Source organism: Myripristis murdjan, chromosome 20 (genome assembly GCF_902150065.1).
Source record: "Myripristis murdjan chromosome 20, fMyrMur1.1, whole genome shotgun sequence".
NCBI lineage: Eukaryota > Metazoa > Chordata > Actinopteri > Holocentriformes > Holocentridae > Myripristis > Myripristis murdjan.
The window spans coordinates 13,618,838-13,635,614 of NC_043999.1; the positions used below are offsets into that span (position 1 = coordinate 13,618,838).

Genomic DNA, 16,777 nt, shown 5'->3' on the forward strand with positions numbered 1-16,777 from the left:
TTTTTAGTATTGGTTCTTTATATGGGCACTCTGCTACAGGAATATGTGAAGTCAGGAGAGTTTGACTGCACAGAGCGGGAGAAGCTTTGCACCGTGAAGGTTTGTAGGACACTGGGAGAGAGCAGCTCCTCTTAGAGGTGACTGAAGTAGAGGGAGAGGATGATAAGTGCACACAGGCAGTCTCCCTGATTGAATGTACATTAAACTACATTACACATTGAAAATAAAATAGAATGGCTGCTGGTCTAACAAAGTGGTAGAGTTTAGAGTCTACACACAGCTACCCCAAATGAAAAGAGAGACCAATCCAATCATATGGACAAGCTATAATGCACAGAGGGAAATATTATGCTTACATTTTTATGACATGCAATGTGTAGTGGTGCCAATCTGACCAGAACACACGATACTAGGAGTGATGTATTGTGCGATTTTAAACATCTTCTGGCAAGACTGTTTGCAGGGGAGTTATTTCATGCATTTCAAGACCATATAAAACTATGTATTTGCATTTAGGTGGGGGTGCTCAGAGGAAATAGGTGCATAAATTGTTTAGATGTAATAACGACATTAATTATACACATCTTGTATATATAGCAATTGTTGTTTCATATATTGATTATGCAGTACATGCATAAATTGTAAACACTGGCTCATCCTATCCTGTTCCCCTTTACATACAACCAGTTGGGTTTATATAACCAAAAATAGGTGAGGAAAGCTGACTGCATACATACATACTCTTTAAAGTGTGCACCCTTTTAAGTGGATGAGAATGTATGATGAAAACCAGGTTTACACAAAGCTACAGTGTGCTGTGGTGCTCCTGTCATGTTGCAGCCCTGTGTGTGTGTGTGTGTTTGTGTGTGATGAGTGCTCTCTGCATGTGTTTCAAACAAGCGGTCATTACAGTACAGTGGTCCACTGCCCCTCAGAGGACACAACCAACGCCTACACACTGTCATAGAAAAAGGTCAAACTGAACTCAAATAGTGAAAAACCACAAACCTTTATTATTTACAATTCCTTAGCAATGCTGTTGGCTGTATCTAGGCCGTCATTATAAATGCAGTTTATGATCATAAATAATGACAGGCATTTACTGAAAAACAAAATTACAGTCAAACTTTTTTTCTATTTACAAATCCTTGATATTTTAATAGATCAGCCACCAAAAATGCTTTTCTCTGTTCCAAGTATAGAAAAAAAAAATTAAATATCTTTTTTAAACCGACATTTTTAAAATGCAGAGACGGGGGGTGCTGGGATCTGCCGCTGACAGACTCAGTCTAGACTTCCTGCCAGCATCCGGTTGAAGTACAGCACTGCAGGCTCTTCAGTGAGGTTTTGGATGCTGTACGCATGTTCTGTGTGACACAACAACAAAGTAAGGAACAACAAAATAAACATTTGAATATAACAAAGACCAAGATTATAATTTTTAATGCATTACTGAAAAGCCTTTTCTCTTGTCATCACTCATCACTGGTCACTATTACATTTAACAAGAGGCAGATTAAGATACAATTTGCAAACTAAACTAGAAATACACAATTTAATACTGATAAATCATATGCTCACCATGTGGCACCATGAAGGACTGTCCTGGGTTAAAATGGGACACCTGGCCATTGATGGTCACACTCACACAGCTTGTCAAGATGTTAAAAACCTTTAAAAACAGAAGAAGCTTGGTTAAAGGCAGCTCAATTTAGTGAGTTTATCCTTCTCTTCCTTTGCCTCATTGCTCATCACTGGAGTTTTGGATGCCCAATAAAGAGAGAGCACAGCAGAGCCATATATGAGAAGCACTGAGTGTGCACAGTTTACTCACAGTTGTTGCACTGTGATCCACCCAAAGTGGTTTCTTCATGTAGGAGCCCAGCAACATCTTTCCGTTACAGAAGGACCCACAATGCAGATCTACATGAAGGCCCATCGCTCTGCCTTGGTAGAAGTACCAATTAAAGTGGTCTGGAGTTACCTCGCCTTCATCTGCACAGCAAGCAAACAAAACTTTATTTGTATAGCATAGTTTATTCCAGGTATAGTAAAAAAAAAAAAAAAAAACACATTGTGGCAGGGCTGGGAAACAATTCAGTACTGTTTATCTTTCAGTAGAGTAAAAAGATGATGAAGTGATACTGTTATCAACAATTCTGTTGTCTTAATGAATGTCAAAAAGCAAACAATTAAAATGTCTCAGATCAGAAGACGTCTGTTTTGCACTTTATATTACCATGCAATTCAGTGTTAATTATAGAACATGGGATTTTGCATATGATAGCAGTTATCACTAAAACATAAAAATAATTTCCTATCATCATGCTTATTTTGTACATATCACCCAGACACATTTAATGACTACATTTAATGACTTAATGACTACTTTAACAACTGCCAGATTTTAATCAGCTTCCTTGCATTTTTAAGAGTACATTTATAAACAATGCAACTTTCAAAATATTCAAACTATGGCTTTGTGTATTCAGCATATTTATTAGGACATACAATATGTTTTGGTGTGAAATTACAAATGTAAACATAACCCAGTGTGTTTATGAAGCCTACACTACACTGAATACCTTAATTTATATATATTTTTAAACAGGATATTGTTGAAAATGAGATCTTGCTCTCAACTGGCCCTCCCTGAGTTAAATAAAAGTTTGTATGAATTCACAGCTTTGGCAATAAACTGCATTAACACATTATTCAAGAGGCCATATATAGTGTGCTTTCATTGATATTTTATCAGATTTTATGTTTTCTTACTGCCGACAGTGACTGGCCACAGATTCCTGAGCCACTCAGCGAGGTTGGCCTTATCCTTAACCTGTAGGACCAGCGGCCTGAGAGGAGGAGCGCAGAACTCAGATTCAGACAGGAGAAGATGGACATCTTTGGATGACGGCAGAGCTACAACAAACGAATAGTAAGGACAGAAGGAAAAGTTTAATTACACATGAAAAAGTGTTAGGTTGGCTTAGTGAGGTCAGAAAACAGACCATGTCTACAAATTGAACAAACTTTACTCTCAGCAATCCTTTGATACTTTTAGTTTATGGTTATGTATATGAACAAATGTATAGGACATACTGCAGTCTTCATTTTCCTCATACTGTTCCAACTCAATCATGGAGGACGGCCCACTGCTGAGGTGTTTTAACCTGCTAAAAAACCAAGGAAAATCATCAAAACATGCCTATTTTTAATTTTAATAAAAGCAAAGATTAATAGTGTCAATATTTAGACTGTGCCTTACATGCTCTCTGTGTAACATTTGCTGTCCCTTAGGATCTCGGGGTTCAAAGGCCTGTCACGTTTCTTTTTAGGCTCTGAGGCGTCCATAGTGACCACGACACTGTCAGTCTTGTCGAGTCTGACAGAGTCAGAGACAGAAACCTGCGCAGGGTCCTCAGCAGGATGTCCCATGACATGGCTGTTCTGAACAGGCCGCTCCTCCTGTCTCCTTCTCTGACATGTGCCTCTACTGCTGGTCACAGTAGGGTTCCCCGTTGGTGAGCTGAAGATGTCTTTAAATGTGGCCAAAGATCGTTTAACAGACTTTGGAGCCGAAAGCGGTCTCTGTTTCAGCAGGGGTTCAGGAGCACCACCCAGTGGCTTTGGAGAGACCGCCACGTTGCCGTTTTTGGGGATTCCAAGTGCAGGGGATTTCAGTTGTTTAGACTGCTTTCCTCTCAGCTTTTGAGTTTTGGGATTTTTTGGATTCAGTTTTTGGGGTTGTGAGGCGAGTCTCTCCACATTCTCAGAGATTTCATTAACCTCCAACCTCTTACTGATGCGTTTTCTCCTCTGTTTCCCGAGTAATGGCGTTTCGACACACTCAATTTGCGATCTTCTGGGAGGGGGAGGGGCTGGTGTTCTGGGCCCTTTTGCATCAGGGGTACGATGGTATGTTCTGTGAAAAATCTTATCCCCTGTAAAATATCACATATGAAGCATGTTAGTATGTCAAAATCTCATAAATCTAATTTTTAGAAATCCATCTGTGAATTTTTACAACACATCAAGACTATCTACCTAAATAAAACGATTACACATTAAAAACATCAACTGAAATGCTTGGGAAAGAACTATGTTGTTTTAATGAAGAATTAACCGTGAGCTCATCTGTGGGAAAAACCCCTTATCTTACCTGCGGCGTGGGTGTGCTCTCGTTGTGGGAAGTCATAAGAGTCCTGATCCAGAACCTGCTGCTCCTGGTCTTGAAGCTCTTCTGCCACATTAGATTCTTGGTCTGTTGAAGTTTCTACTGTCCTTGTTTTCTTTTTATTCAGCTTGGTCTTCTTTTTCTCAGCTTTCTGCTTTGTAGTCTGACTGGGTGACAGCACAGACTGAATCCTCTCACCTAAATCTTCAGCCTTCCTTGGCTTGATAGGTGAAAATACTTCTGCTCTGAGCTTCTGTTTTGACTTCTTGAGCACAGGTGGGACATCATTAACCTTTGTTTCCTCTGCGATCTGAGGGCAGCTCAGCCACCACTCTCCAGGCTTCCTCCTTTTCCGTTTGCCAAGCATCTGGCTGTTTTCAGGTGAGCTCTCTTCTCCATCTATCAAGGGTTTGATCTGCTTGGCCTTTCCATTTGCTGGATCTGCTGATGCCACTTCTCTTTGCACTTCAGGTTTCATGATTTCTTCAGCTAGGGCACAAAAGCCAAAAACAGAGCATTTTTAAGAAAGAGCATTTAATTTTATAGAAATATAAGCAAAAAAACACTGGTTTTACTAAGTTTGTTGTGAGACAGTTGCACTTTTATCATTGTCTTCCTCCATGGCTAAATCTGCAGTGACAATAAGGAGTAAAAGATGGGTGGCATCTCATATTTCCAGGAGATTTTTTGGTGGATATGACCACTTCATTTTGCTCAGAACTGTTAGCACTACAATAACATAAAATTCAGCTGAGTATGAAAAGCTTTAATATTTGATGATTGCATAAATTCCCTCTCCAATTCAGTTCATTAAAGCTGTGTAACATTTGGTTTATAATTTCAAAATGATTGCTTATTCCACCAATCATTAACAAATGACACTTTACTAGCTGCTATAGGCCACAAAACTAGCGTATTAGTTTTTAACAGTTGCTATTTCATAACAAACCATAATATATATTTAGATATATATATATATATATATATAAGATTTAAATGGCAGGAGGACGTTACCTGGACTGAAATGTTGCTCGTCCTCCTGCTGTGGAGAATGCAGGTCTACAGATTCTTGGTGCTCTTCGTCGCTCTGCTCGTGGTTTCGCTTCATCAGAGCTTCTACAGAGACAGGCTCCTGTACTGAATTATTGGCCTGAGGCTTTTCTCTGGTCTGCTGTGACGACTTGACTTTAGTCTTTCTGGCATTTTCTTTACCATCTTTTATGGGCTTTGACGTCCTCACCTCCGAAACCTTCAGAGGTTTTTCTCTTTTGAGAGTAGATTTTCCTTTCACAGAATCACTGGTGGCACCAACTCTAAGTTGGTCGTCTGCCTTGTCAGCAGCTTTTCTTTCTTTAGATGGGATCCTGCTATGCTTCTTTTTATTCTGTTTAGCTTCTTCCATCAGGTCACCGGCAGGAAAGTCTTCTTGACTGCTGAATGCATCTTCACTACTCTCATCTGCAGGCTCCGTTGCCTTCATACCAACAGGATTCATTTGTGCTGTGGATACTGAAGTAATGTCTGAATCACTGCCTTTCCCTTTTTTCTTCTTTGTTTTCTGATGATCTGCCTGACTCTCCTCTTGGCTCTTTGTCTGCACTGATTCCTGCTGTTTTTCCACCTTCTCTGGTTGGCTGTCCTTTGTCCCCTTGTTAGCTGATTTTTCTTCATCAGTGCTGGAAGTTTTGCTCTGCTTCTTCTGCTTAGACACACTCTTGCTGTGGGCTGTTTTACTTGGGATGGAGAACAAAAGAGGTGTGTCATCTTCCAGGATGCAGAAGTCATCCTCTGGCTCAGGAGGAGGAGCGGGTACTTTCTGAGACAGTGGCCTCTTGGGACTTAAAAGAGAAATGATAAATGGATTATTCATTCTTCCACGAGGGTGAACAGGTGAGGGCACAAGGGTTAATACAGAAGCCTCTATTATATAAAGCTATTTCGATTATTACCATTTTTCTGTCAAGAAGATAAAAAGGCATCAAAAAAAGAAGTGGCAGTGACATATGAGCTCACCATGCAGGTTTGGTCTGCCCAGCGTCTCTAACCCTCTGGAGAAAAGTAGACACATCTTTTCCCACACGGCTGCACAGCTCCACCGGCAGCTGCCTGCACACACTTTCTGACTTCTTCTCATGAGTGGAGTGTTGAGGCTCCTGCCTCACTCCTGACACTGGTGGGTCTGCACTGCCCTGCCTGGTAATCAGGAACATGCAAAAACAACCCAAGTTACTGACTAAAAGCTCTACAACAGCACAGAAAATGAATCAATGTATTGCTGCATGAAATGTTTAGACTGAAAAGGTGTTCGCAATATCATATTTTCATAATGACTGACCGCCTTGTCTGGCTGATTAAATAGGACAAAACAATGTCTTACAAGATAAAAACAAAAACATCAGTTCTTACATTGTTGTTGTCTTGGGATCCTCAGAGGCTGGTGCTGGACATTTCTTGACTGTTTTATCTGTAACCGGGTCAATCTCTTTGCTGCTTTCCTTGCTGCAGAAGACAGTCAGTGTACAGCAAATTAACACACCTGGGGCATAAACATTATACATTCTTGAGCATGAAGAAACCATTGTGTTGATAAAGTTTTAACAAGCCTCACCGTGACGACTCCATCTTCTTAGTGTGAGCAGAACTTAAAGCAAACTTGTTTGGAGGAGACTCCAAATCAGCATCACCACTCCTAGAATGAAGGGACATTAAAAGGGACACATGGTGTAAATTAACTAGTTAAAACATTATGACTTGCAGTACATTTTGCAGTACACTTTATAAAAACAGCATTACCCACAGAAAGTCAGCAACTGAAAGGCATTACTACATAACACTCCTTACTTCTCTGTGATTTGCCCACTTTGAGGGGGTTTCTGGATGGGGAGAGGTATCATCTTCAGCTCTTCCTGTACATCATCCTCACAGGCAAAGAGAATTGGGGACACGGTTCTGTCTTTTTCATCATCTGGCTCCTCCACATCTTTATTCCACTCAATGGGGCTAGACGTTTTCATTGGTCCATGCCCTTTAAATGGGCTGAACATATCTACCACAAGAAACATGAGCATTTATTGTTTAAATATTTAAATGAATCCCTCATAAAACAATTAAGAGCCCAATCATCTTCTCAGCACCATGTAAGTGCAAGTTTCTTACCCATGTCAAGTTTTTCACCCACTGACTTCACTGGTGTTTGCAGGACATCTCCTTCAGGAATCTAAAGAGTAAAGAAACTCTTACTGGATGGCAGGCCAACCAAATGATGTACAACTGCAGAATCTACATAAAAATCCACAGATGTAAAAAGCAAGAAGCAGAGCTAACTGGTCAATAAGTGAGGATACAACAGCACTGAACAGCCGTGAATCACAACAATAAAGCCAAGCAAATTTAATTTACAAGGCAGTAACACTTCTGGCTCAATACCAGCTGAAGTGGAAAGGCATCATCCATTTTAAACGTTAAATATCTTTGGTTTTAGTAGCCCTACAACACTAAAGATAGGCTTGCTCTGCCAACACAAATCAACCATTGAAGACCTTTTCACTCCATGTGCGGCCACTACCACAAACTGCTCCCAACATTTTGACCACTTGATGGCAAGTTTGCTTTGATTTTTATGTCAAGAGAGAAGCATCAACGCATTTTTGACAATTTACTTATAAGAGGCAAAAATCTCCCGACAGATTGTACATTACCATTTGACAAACTTGATGTTTTTCATTATGATGGCCTTTCCATGGCACTGGTGAAGCTTCACTCTCCATCTCTGCTTTCTCTGGCTTAGAGGAAGTCTTAAGCAGTGGAGAAACAGGAAGAAGCTCATCAACACCATCCGAGGCTGAATCTGCATGAATTCCAAAGTATTGGTTAGCAGATAATGTTATTATTACAGAATATGTAAAATAAATTGCGTAAATTATTACAACAGAACTTAATCACAAATTTACCCAAGTCATCGAACAGCCTGTCAATGTCTTGCAGAGTCACTTTTCCTGCCCATTGTGTAGATGAACTGAAAACCAAAATGATGATTGACAAATTTTATTATTACCAGACAAAAATTTTGAGATTCAAAGGCAACTTCAGTAAATGGAAAACATTTTTTGTTAAAAAGGGTAATACCACTCCATTTAAGCCACTGTGATAGTCAACAACATTTAATCGTGAGAAATGGTAAAGATGTCTGGTAGAGCATCTCTGCAATTTACTGTGGAGAAGGATACATGTCATCAGAACAGATCAAGGTTCATTTATGTATAAAAACAAGCACAGCACATCCTCAGTGTCAGACTCCAGAGCAGAAAGCTCAGACTCTGCACCTGCTGACAGCCATGTTTGCATCCAAATTCTCTGCTCTCTGGCTTTAGGAAATTGTTCACATTCACAAATGACTGGAATTAAAACATAACACAGGAAAAGCATTTGATAAGTAAATAATTTTGGAATATTTGACAACTTAAACATACCTTTCCTTGTCTAGGAAGTAGTGGAGCCTCTTCTGTGGTCTCCTCTGTGAACAGGCAATAACAGGAGTTAGTCCTGTTGTTTTGAACAGCATCTATTTACCAGAGCTACTGTGCAAAGTTGACAACTGTCTTTTCTGGCAACATACTTAGCTTCATGGTCCCTCAATCCTCCCTGATCAAGAAGACCAAAGGTGAAAAAATAAGGAAATCGTAGTTAACCTAAGTAGATAGTACAAAATCTGAAATCCTGATCCTGAAAAGTCACATGCATGTGACATATATTCCGTTCAATATTATTAAAAAGACGCGCGGATTCCGGGATTAAGTTCTGGATTATACTGCTGCAGTACAGACACACTGACAGAGATGATGTCGCAACAAACCATCATAAGGTGTTTGTTGTGGCTCCGGGCGGTGGGCGATGTGGGCGTGTAACTACATCGTGCTGCGGAGACTTTGCCTAAACTAAAGGTTATGTCTCCGGTTTTATGTCCCATAACGTTACCCGTTACCCTGTTGAGGGTAACGGTAACGGGTAACATAACCCTCGTATTGCGCTGTTGTGGCTACAGTAACATGGAGTGCAACATTACGTAACGTTACCATAACTATGAAGTTACTAGAAGAATGTGCCAAGTAAATGTTTTAAACATGTTAGTTAACTTACCAGAGTGGGCTGTTCGGTCTCCATTCGGGTTTCGGTTTAAGCAGCTGTTTCGGTCCGCGAGCCCACTGTCCGCCACTGGCTAGCAAACTGTTAGCCACCAAGTTTGCATATCTTTATTAAAAGAAAAACGTGCCCTCAATTAACCACCACTTACATCCGTGTAAGACAGCTTTGTAAAACATATATTTTGCACTGGATGTGCTGAAAGCAGGTCTGCTACGCTGGCTTTGAGCTAACGTGGTAAAACACTAGCTAGCGTTAGCAAAACAAAGAAGCTGTTGACAAACTCCGAATATCCCGCGCACCGGAGACGAGGTTCTTCTTCTACGCCTGCTATTTCCGGCGGACTGACGCGTTGCTGCCCCCAGCAGGTGAACTGTAACATGAGGTCAGGGAGGTCATGGGAGCGGCGCTGATAATATGAACTTTCTGAAAAGACACGCATTTAACCGGGTATTTCCAAACTTTTTCCACGATCCGGACTCTCAGTATACCACCAAATTTACTTTCATCAGCCGCGGACCCTCATTTTAAGTGATTTTATTTTAGAGATTATAATATTATAAGAAATTTTGGTTTGTGTTGAGTATTAAATTGTTTAAATCTCATACACTGACAAATAGATTACAAGTGGAGAGATCAAAACATAACTTTAAAATAGTCACTCATGCATTTTTTGTTATATTTTCTTGTGATTTAAATTACAGAGGAATTAAAATATTTGATTTGCACAACTTTCTATACTGAAACAGTCATCACTGCATTCTACGTCCTTTCATCGTATTATCTTTTAAAGTGAGAGTGAACTAAGAGAATAATGATCTCCATTTTCCTGTGAAGTCCTTGCTTGTAACCCCCTGGATGCCCCCTGGAGGTCCCCATACTCCAGTTTGTAACAAGGCCTGATGGTTCTTTAACTCTAGGTAAGGCTATTACAAGATATTTGCAAATTTACACTTTATGATGTGTGTGGTGTGTTTATGACAATCTTCTGCTGAGTGGGGAAAATGCAGCTCAATCAAAAGTTCAATCAAACAGCAAGACAAGCAGCAAATAACCACTTTCACTTGAGCATATGATTATTGTTTTGGCCAGATTTACATATGTAAACGTAAATATTCCAGTAGTAAATCTATACTTAATGTTTTTGACAAATGATTTGAACAGGATTAAATCTGTGATGGCCCTCGGCTTAGACTTCAAATAACAATAAAGCTATGAAAAACATAAATATTTATAATCTGTGTGTTTTGTGTACTACAGTTTGGATGATAATTTTCTTTTATCTGCCTCTTTATTTATTTAGTTTGTTAGTTATTTTCACTCACCTAAATTTTCATTTTGTTTTAGATGTGCTCAGATGTGGTTTCCTGCTACATTAATCTTGTTTATTATTGTGGTATTATTGTGGTACTGTGGTAACATAAAAAAATATATATGATTATATATGATATATATGATTCTGCCTCATTCCCAATAATGTTGCCTGTGGATGTAAAATTAATCCATGTGAATAAAAGCCCATCCATGTCTATGTTTCAATTTTCAAAATATTTATTATCATCCATGATGTATGCTTTATTTCACAGAAAATACCACATGTCAGGATAAGAGAACCACCAGCACAGGAATCTGAGTTGGCATTCGACACAAACATGAAACCCTGAGGAGAGAAACAAATACTGACAAGGTGGGTGGTGGCAATGGTGTGTCTTCTAGGTGATTCTTCAAAACACACACCTTTCTCCAGGAATGGTGTTGTAACAGTCTCCTTATCTGGGCCTTAAGAAGGCTGTTAGCAGTCAACATGTAAGAGGAGCCATAAAAAGTTCACAGTTCACAGTCAGACAAAGTTTAAATGTGTATTTCATGAGCTGACAGTGGCATGAATGATGGCAGAGTGCACTGATTCACATCGCAGAATGTATCAAAATATATTAAAAAATAATTTTACAGTGTCATCAACAAAGCTACTGCTGTAGACACAACACTGAGTATCACATGTGTTAAAAACAAAACAAAACAAAACAAAAAAATGCCTGTGCCATATGATTACTGAAATATCTTCCTCTGCTTCTCTGCAACCTCCATGGGTGACATGGCCTCAGGGCTGGCGTCGCTGTAAAGTGGCTGGTTCATGTGCCTCCAAACCACCAACACAATTCGACAGACAAACAGCACACAGGCTAAAGCCAGCAGTGCAACTGAGGGAAGAAAAAAGAAAAAAGAAAAAAAAAAAACAGCTGGTAAGCAGGTGGATACGGTCAACGAGAATTTCTGCTACTTCCTCCAAATGCAGTTTTGGACAGACCAAGGCCTTAAAGCATTTCCTCATCCAGCAGAGGTGAAAAAGAAGTGCAGTATTTTACTCAAGTGAAAGCACTTTTACCTTTTTAACTGTTAAATTAATTTGCCATGGAAATAACTGGTGGAAGGTAAGATTAACAAAAAAAAAAATTAAGTTAATTAAGATTTTATACATTTTTCAGTTTTCTTTTAGATTCTACTTCTGCCATTCTTCAGTGTATCAGTGAAATTAACCATCCATTGCTGATGTGGATTATTTTCTTTCTTTCTTTCTTTCTTTCTTTCTTTCTTTCTTTCTTTCTTCAGTGATAGCCTTACCGATGAAGATGCCATTGCGGCTGGGAGACGCAGCATCATAGTTTTTGTCCAGGTTCCCGGACAGAGCCCAGATCACGACAGGGTAGACAGTCAGGATGTAGCGCACATGCTTATCCAAGACAGAGTTTTCCACAGAAAACCTGTGACAGACAAAACACAAACATGTCACATAAAAAAAAATCCCTGAGGTAAGCCTCTTGTTTGTTTCTTTTTTTTTTTTTTTTTTTAGGACAAATTTATTCCAATTTGAAGAGCACTCCTCTTTGGTGCACCTACCACAGCAGTAACACCGCTGTCAAAATGGATAGAGAGATGGTGGCAGCGTCCGTTGGGGACATCTTTGCATCATAAGACAGGACAATCGTCAGGTTGATTAGAGTGGCAATAGTTGTCCATGTTGTGTATGTAGCCACACCATTCTGAACCTGTAAATATATTAAACTGTATGTAAGATTTTCTCACATAGGTACAGTGCATCTATGGCTGAAACACAGCCAATTTAAAACATTTAAGCCATTCTTTGGCTAACTGGTCGATTTTCATTATCTGAGGTAAAATCTTATCTGTCGCACCACTACAGCCATTAACTACACTGAGTAAAATAGATCAACATAAGCTGGTACCTGCAAGTGCATAAAGTTCGACTACTCAGTAATATAAGTATAGCTGTCATACTAACCAGCACACGGAGGAGCCACAAGTCTGCTTTGTGGTATTTCTTGAGCCAGGGGCCATAAATATGGAGCCCGTGGCAGGAGAAGCCAATCATGGCATAGTTAGTAGAGATAACCAGGAGAAGAAACACCAACGCAGCAATCATCAACCTTTACAAGGTGGAAAACAACAGCACCGATATCATCATGTTCCAGAGGACAGGTTAAATGTTACAGCCTTATATTCCATATATTGTGATGCAGTGTGCAGTTTTCATGTTGTAAATACATGCTGTGACACAGAAATGCACTGTAATTTTTATTCACAAGGCATGAATGCATCAGTAGTGAGCAATAACCTCCTTTAAAGAGCCTTACCCTCTGTCCCACAGGAGCAGCCAGCCAATGTTGAAGCACATATTGAGGCACCAGCTGATAAAGAATCCATAAGGCAACACCGCAGGTTTGCAGTAAACATAGCCATAGCCATTCCTGAAAGCAAAATGAGGCCAATGGATTATCTGTTTATTCAATGTAAATAAAACAAATTGCATGAAAATGTAGGCAATCGTTACATATTGTTTTTGATTAATTTCGACCAAGTTAAGACTTTTTGTTAAAGTTTTAAAAGAGATAATATCAATAGTCGGAACTAACTTTCTACAGAGACCAGTGAGGATGTAGACAAGCATTGCAATCAGCCAGATGTAAATGACGCTCCAGATGTTAAAGGTCCATCCCGAGGGTGTGACCTGAGTGTCATACACATCAGACACGTTGCCTGTGGTGCTCGAAAAGGGACCTGGGGTGGGAAATGGAAAAATAATTAAAAGCATGAACAGAGTTGTCATCAATGAACAAACTTTAGATTTCCAAGTAATCATGCAACATGGTATTCATTCAAAAGTCGATCCAACAGCTTCCGAAGAAAAAGGGACACACTGTTGCGTACAAGAGTTGAAAAGGGTTTAACCTACCAACTCCTACAACAGCCAGCCCATTGAACACCAAGCTAATTGCAAAGAAAAGAAGAGACACCAGTATTGCAGCAAGACGGCCAGAATGATGTTTTCCCATTGTGGTCAAGTCTGATGGAAGAAACAAAGCAAAACAGTTTATCAAAAAGTATAAAACATCTTTTGGATCTATACCCTGCTTTGGATCTAATGCTTTTGTACACATCTGCATAAACAAAAATGGCTTATAGTGAATGAGCAGATATTGTTTGTAATGTTGCCAAGTCACGCCGCTGTTGACTGAATCTCTCTGATTGGCAAATGTTGTTAAGGCAGTAATGGCGGCATAGCAAGGCAGTCAGGGTGGCAGTGTGAGGAGAAAGCAGGACAATTAAGACTCACACCTCTGATTCAGGAAGCGTCTGCCCTGACTTGTCCCTGAGCAAGACACTGAACCACAGCAGCAACACTATAGCAATATCACTTTATCATCACACACTTCCCACAGGGATATCTATTTCTAAATGATGCCTTTTTCATAAGTCTTCAGCCTCCTCATAAACCTTGCTCAAGCATATTATATTATCAAAACAAATAAATAATATTTTCAAATGTTATTGAGCGTTCATATCTCGTATACCAGACAGGCCATTGTTTTACTCCTCTGAACCACTTTGTGACTTTGCTCTGTGAAAGATGCTACATAAACAAAATAAACTTTACTTACTTACTTTACAGAAAACTGTCCAAGGTTGATGTGAATGGATGAATCCCTTCTGTTGCCCCTTCACTTATCTGTTAAAGATATTTTGACATTTATATCCAAACTCTGGGCTGAAACAGGCTACTGATTGACAACAGTTCTGAAGTTTTTAAACAATCTGTAATTTCACAAAGATATGCCATTATCACATGTTGCATTTTACTGAGGATAATTAAGCTGGCTCACAGCATATATAACATATAACAATATGATTAAGGCTGATAACATAAGGGAAACAAATGAAACATACCTTTCCTTGCCCCTCCCTGTGTGAGTCGACTCATTCGTGTCAAAAGCCAGAGAGACTGTGCAGGGAGTGTGTGTGTGTGTGGGGGGGGGTCTGCTTACTTTATAGAAGAGCTGGTTGTGCAACAGCGAGGTTTGTGACCACCCAGCACATCACGTGCACCTCTTATCTTCCATATGTTTCTGCTTCAGTGCAAGGAATCATAAATCAGAAAGGACAACAAACTTTCCCCCCCACACCTAATTATGAAAGACATCTATAATGCTTGTTTGTGATGGAATGACTTTGCACATATTTTGTGTAGATTTGTATAAAACCCTGCAAATGTGTTCAACGCAGCCAATGCCATGACTGCCTGTGTTTTCAGTCGCATTACATGTGTAAACATCTGGACAATAAAAGGTTAGGGTTGAGGTTTACATAAGCAGCTTGATACACTTTACAGGGAGGGAAAGAGTCCTTTTATGGGGCTGACACTTGTCTCTGCTTGTTGCCCATGCACTCTGAAAATGAGGAATACAAGATGGATGGTGGCATTGCTGTACACATCTACAAAAAGTAGATTATATCCTATTCTGGCTTCTTGCTCTCCTAAGTAGGTTGCTGAGGTCATGACTGCATTGTGTAACTGAGGAGCAGAGCCAAGCTTTCCTTAGACAATCCTGATTTCAGGTGCCAGCCCATGTTATGTTAATGCCCTATTGTACCCAGTCTATCTGCTCTCATAACTGATCCTCAGTCTCTGATAGACAATGCAAAATATTCAAAATACATGAATACATGCAATGCACATGTATTTGTTTTTAATGGTAAAGGGACATATGGATTTAAGTCAAAGGGCCACAGTAACATCCTCACCATTTTTAAAATGTTTTCATCAAATGAAATTAAATGAATGTACTCAGCAGAACGGTCACATCCTTCTTGTCTACTCATTAGCAAACATTATCCTACAGCATTTGAATAGTGCACACATACACTAACAACGCAAACATACCTAGCTATAAAGTAAATGTGTCTTCAGGAGAGCATCTGGTGTATAAAGTACAAATAACCCCAAGAGCTCCAGGAATGGGACAAAGATAAATGTGAAGAAGCTTTTTAACTTTTACAATAATCCACGAGTGCCTGGAATTATTTTTTTCTACACAAATACATAGCTGTGCTGCAGCAAAACTACTCACACAGGATTAAACTTCCCAAAGTACAGCCACACTACCTGTTTAGAGGCAACCTGTAGCCCCCTGCAGGCTGATTTTGTTTTTAATGAAAGCGAAAGTTCAGAAAAGACATTTTAATCCTACAGTCCTTGGGTGCGCCTTTGAAAGACAACTACCCCCAAGTCAGTCATCCCTTTTTTCAAAAGAGCTCCACAGAATTCAACACAAAGAGCTAAAATGTCTCGTTTTTCTTAACTCAGTGTTTTCTGTTTTGTTTTGCTTTTGCTGCAGCACCCTAGTTTTTTGTCATGCTCACAGGCAGTGCCTGCATCATAACAGGATAAATAGTAATTAATTAATTAATTAATTGATAATTGTTCTCATTTACCCTGTGCTTACTACATGAACAGCTGTACAGTCAAAAGAGAGTGTGAACATGGCAGCATCATTTGGCAACATTTTTTCACCATTGCATTTGTTTAGTAAATTGGTTGTGCTGAATATGTTTGCTGTCACTGTCCTTGCTGCGTATATCATAGGCAAAGAAAAGTTGAAAAGTTCACCGCACACCTTCTGTCCCAAACAAACAACCATCCACAGTTGCAGGCCATGTTCAAGCACACAGACTCCATCTGTTGAATCAGTGCTGCAGTACATAAGCATCACTACAAACATCTATAGAAAAAATATAGGACGGGGAAAATGCACCTGGATGCAGCATACCAAATAAACAAAAGGAGCCTTTATCAGTGCACCTGCAGGTTATATGTTTGCAGATAAAATGGAAAGACCATATATAAAGAGATAAACCAATTTACGCAGCGTCTTACCTCCCACACACATCAGATAGGTTATAGAAATGGAAAAGGTTTGTCCTGATACTATGATATCATCGTCCAACACATCTGGAACATTGCCTGTGCTCTTCAAAAATGGATATGCTGCATTAGCTGTGATGCAACGCTAAACAAATGAGTTAAATAAATATTTGGCTTAGCTTTTGTCAGGTGCTTTCTTAGGTGGAGGCAGTGCAGAGTAAAGAGCAGCAGAGAAAGGGTTGGAG

At 39.6% G+C, this 16,777-nt stretch overlaps 2 protein-coding genes across 3 annotated transcripts; both read right to left on the bottom strand.

The window, feature by feature from the left end:
* Positions 1 to 990: 990 nt before the first annotated feature.
* Positions 991 to 9,640, bottom strand: LOC115379263 (treacle protein). 2 transcript variants are annotated; one of them, XM_030079993.1, is made up of 17 exons: positions 9,311 to 9,640; positions 8,644 to 8,687; positions 8,125 to 8,189; positions 7,873 to 8,021; positions 7,331 to 7,391; positions 7,016 to 7,220; positions 6,783 to 6,863; positions 6,581 to 6,673; positions 6,188 to 6,367; positions 5,189 to 6,012; positions 4,160 to 4,663; positions 3,266 to 3,941; positions 3,100 to 3,170; positions 2,776 to 2,919; positions 1,835 to 1,995; positions 1,582 to 1,672; positions 991 to 1,367 (listed from the first exon to the last, which is right to left on the bottom strand). In XM_030079993.1, the coding sequence occupies exons 1-17, from the start codon at positions 9,332 to 9,334 to the stop codon at positions 1,285 to 1,287; spliced, it is 3,456 nt and encodes a 1,151-aa protein (XP_029935853.1). In that variant the 5' UTR covers positions 9,335 to 9,640; the 3' UTR covers positions 991 to 1,284. The 2 variants fall into 2 exon arrangements, with proteins under 2 accessions (XP_029935853.1, XP_029935852.1); XM_030079992.1 differs by having other exon boundaries at positions 3,100 to 3,173; positions 9,311 to 9,639.
* Positions 9,641 to 11,362: 1,722 nt separating this feature from the next.
* LOC115379233 (uncharacterized) lies at positions 11,363 to 14,591 on the bottom strand. Its single transcript, XM_030079955.1, has 8 exons — positions 14,558 to 14,591; positions 13,566 to 13,676; positions 13,246 to 13,390; positions 12,967 to 13,080; positions 12,615 to 12,759; positions 12,212 to 12,360; positions 11,936 to 12,075; positions 11,363 to 11,514 (listed from the first exon to the last, which is right to left on the bottom strand). The coding sequence occupies exons 1-8, from the start codon at positions 14,589 to 14,591 to the stop codon at positions 11,363 to 11,365; spliced, it is 990 nt and encodes a 329-aa protein (XP_029935815.1).
* Between the last annotated feature and the right edge of the window lie 2,186 nt (positions 14,592 to 16,777).

Excerpts from the sequence above, each read along its gene's own strand:
- LOC115379233 (XM_030079955.1), bottom strand. The coding sequence starts at position 14,591 with ATGAGTCGACTCACACAGGGAGGGGCAAGGAAAG. Across the intron at positions 12,760-12,966 it reads CTGCTCCTGTGGGACAGAGG|GTTGATGATTGCTGCGTTGG; the intron begins GTAAGGCTCTTT and ends CACCTTGTAAAG. Across the intron at positions 12,361-12,614 it reads TGTGGCTCCTCCGTGTGCTG|GTTCAGAATGGTGTGGCTAC; the intron begins GTTAGTATGACA and ends ATATATTTACAG.
- LOC115379263 (XM_030079992.1), bottom strand. The coding sequence starts at position 9,334 with ATGGAGACCGAACAGCCCACTCTG. Across the intron at positions 1,673-1,834 it reads TGGATCACAGTGCAACAACT|GTTTTTAACATCTTGACAAG; the intron begins GTGAGTAAACTG and ends CTGTTTTTAAAG. Across the intron at positions 1,368-1,581 it reads GTCCTTCATGGTGCCACATG|AACATGCGTACAGCATCCAA; the intron begins GTGAGCATATGA and ends TGTGTCACACAG.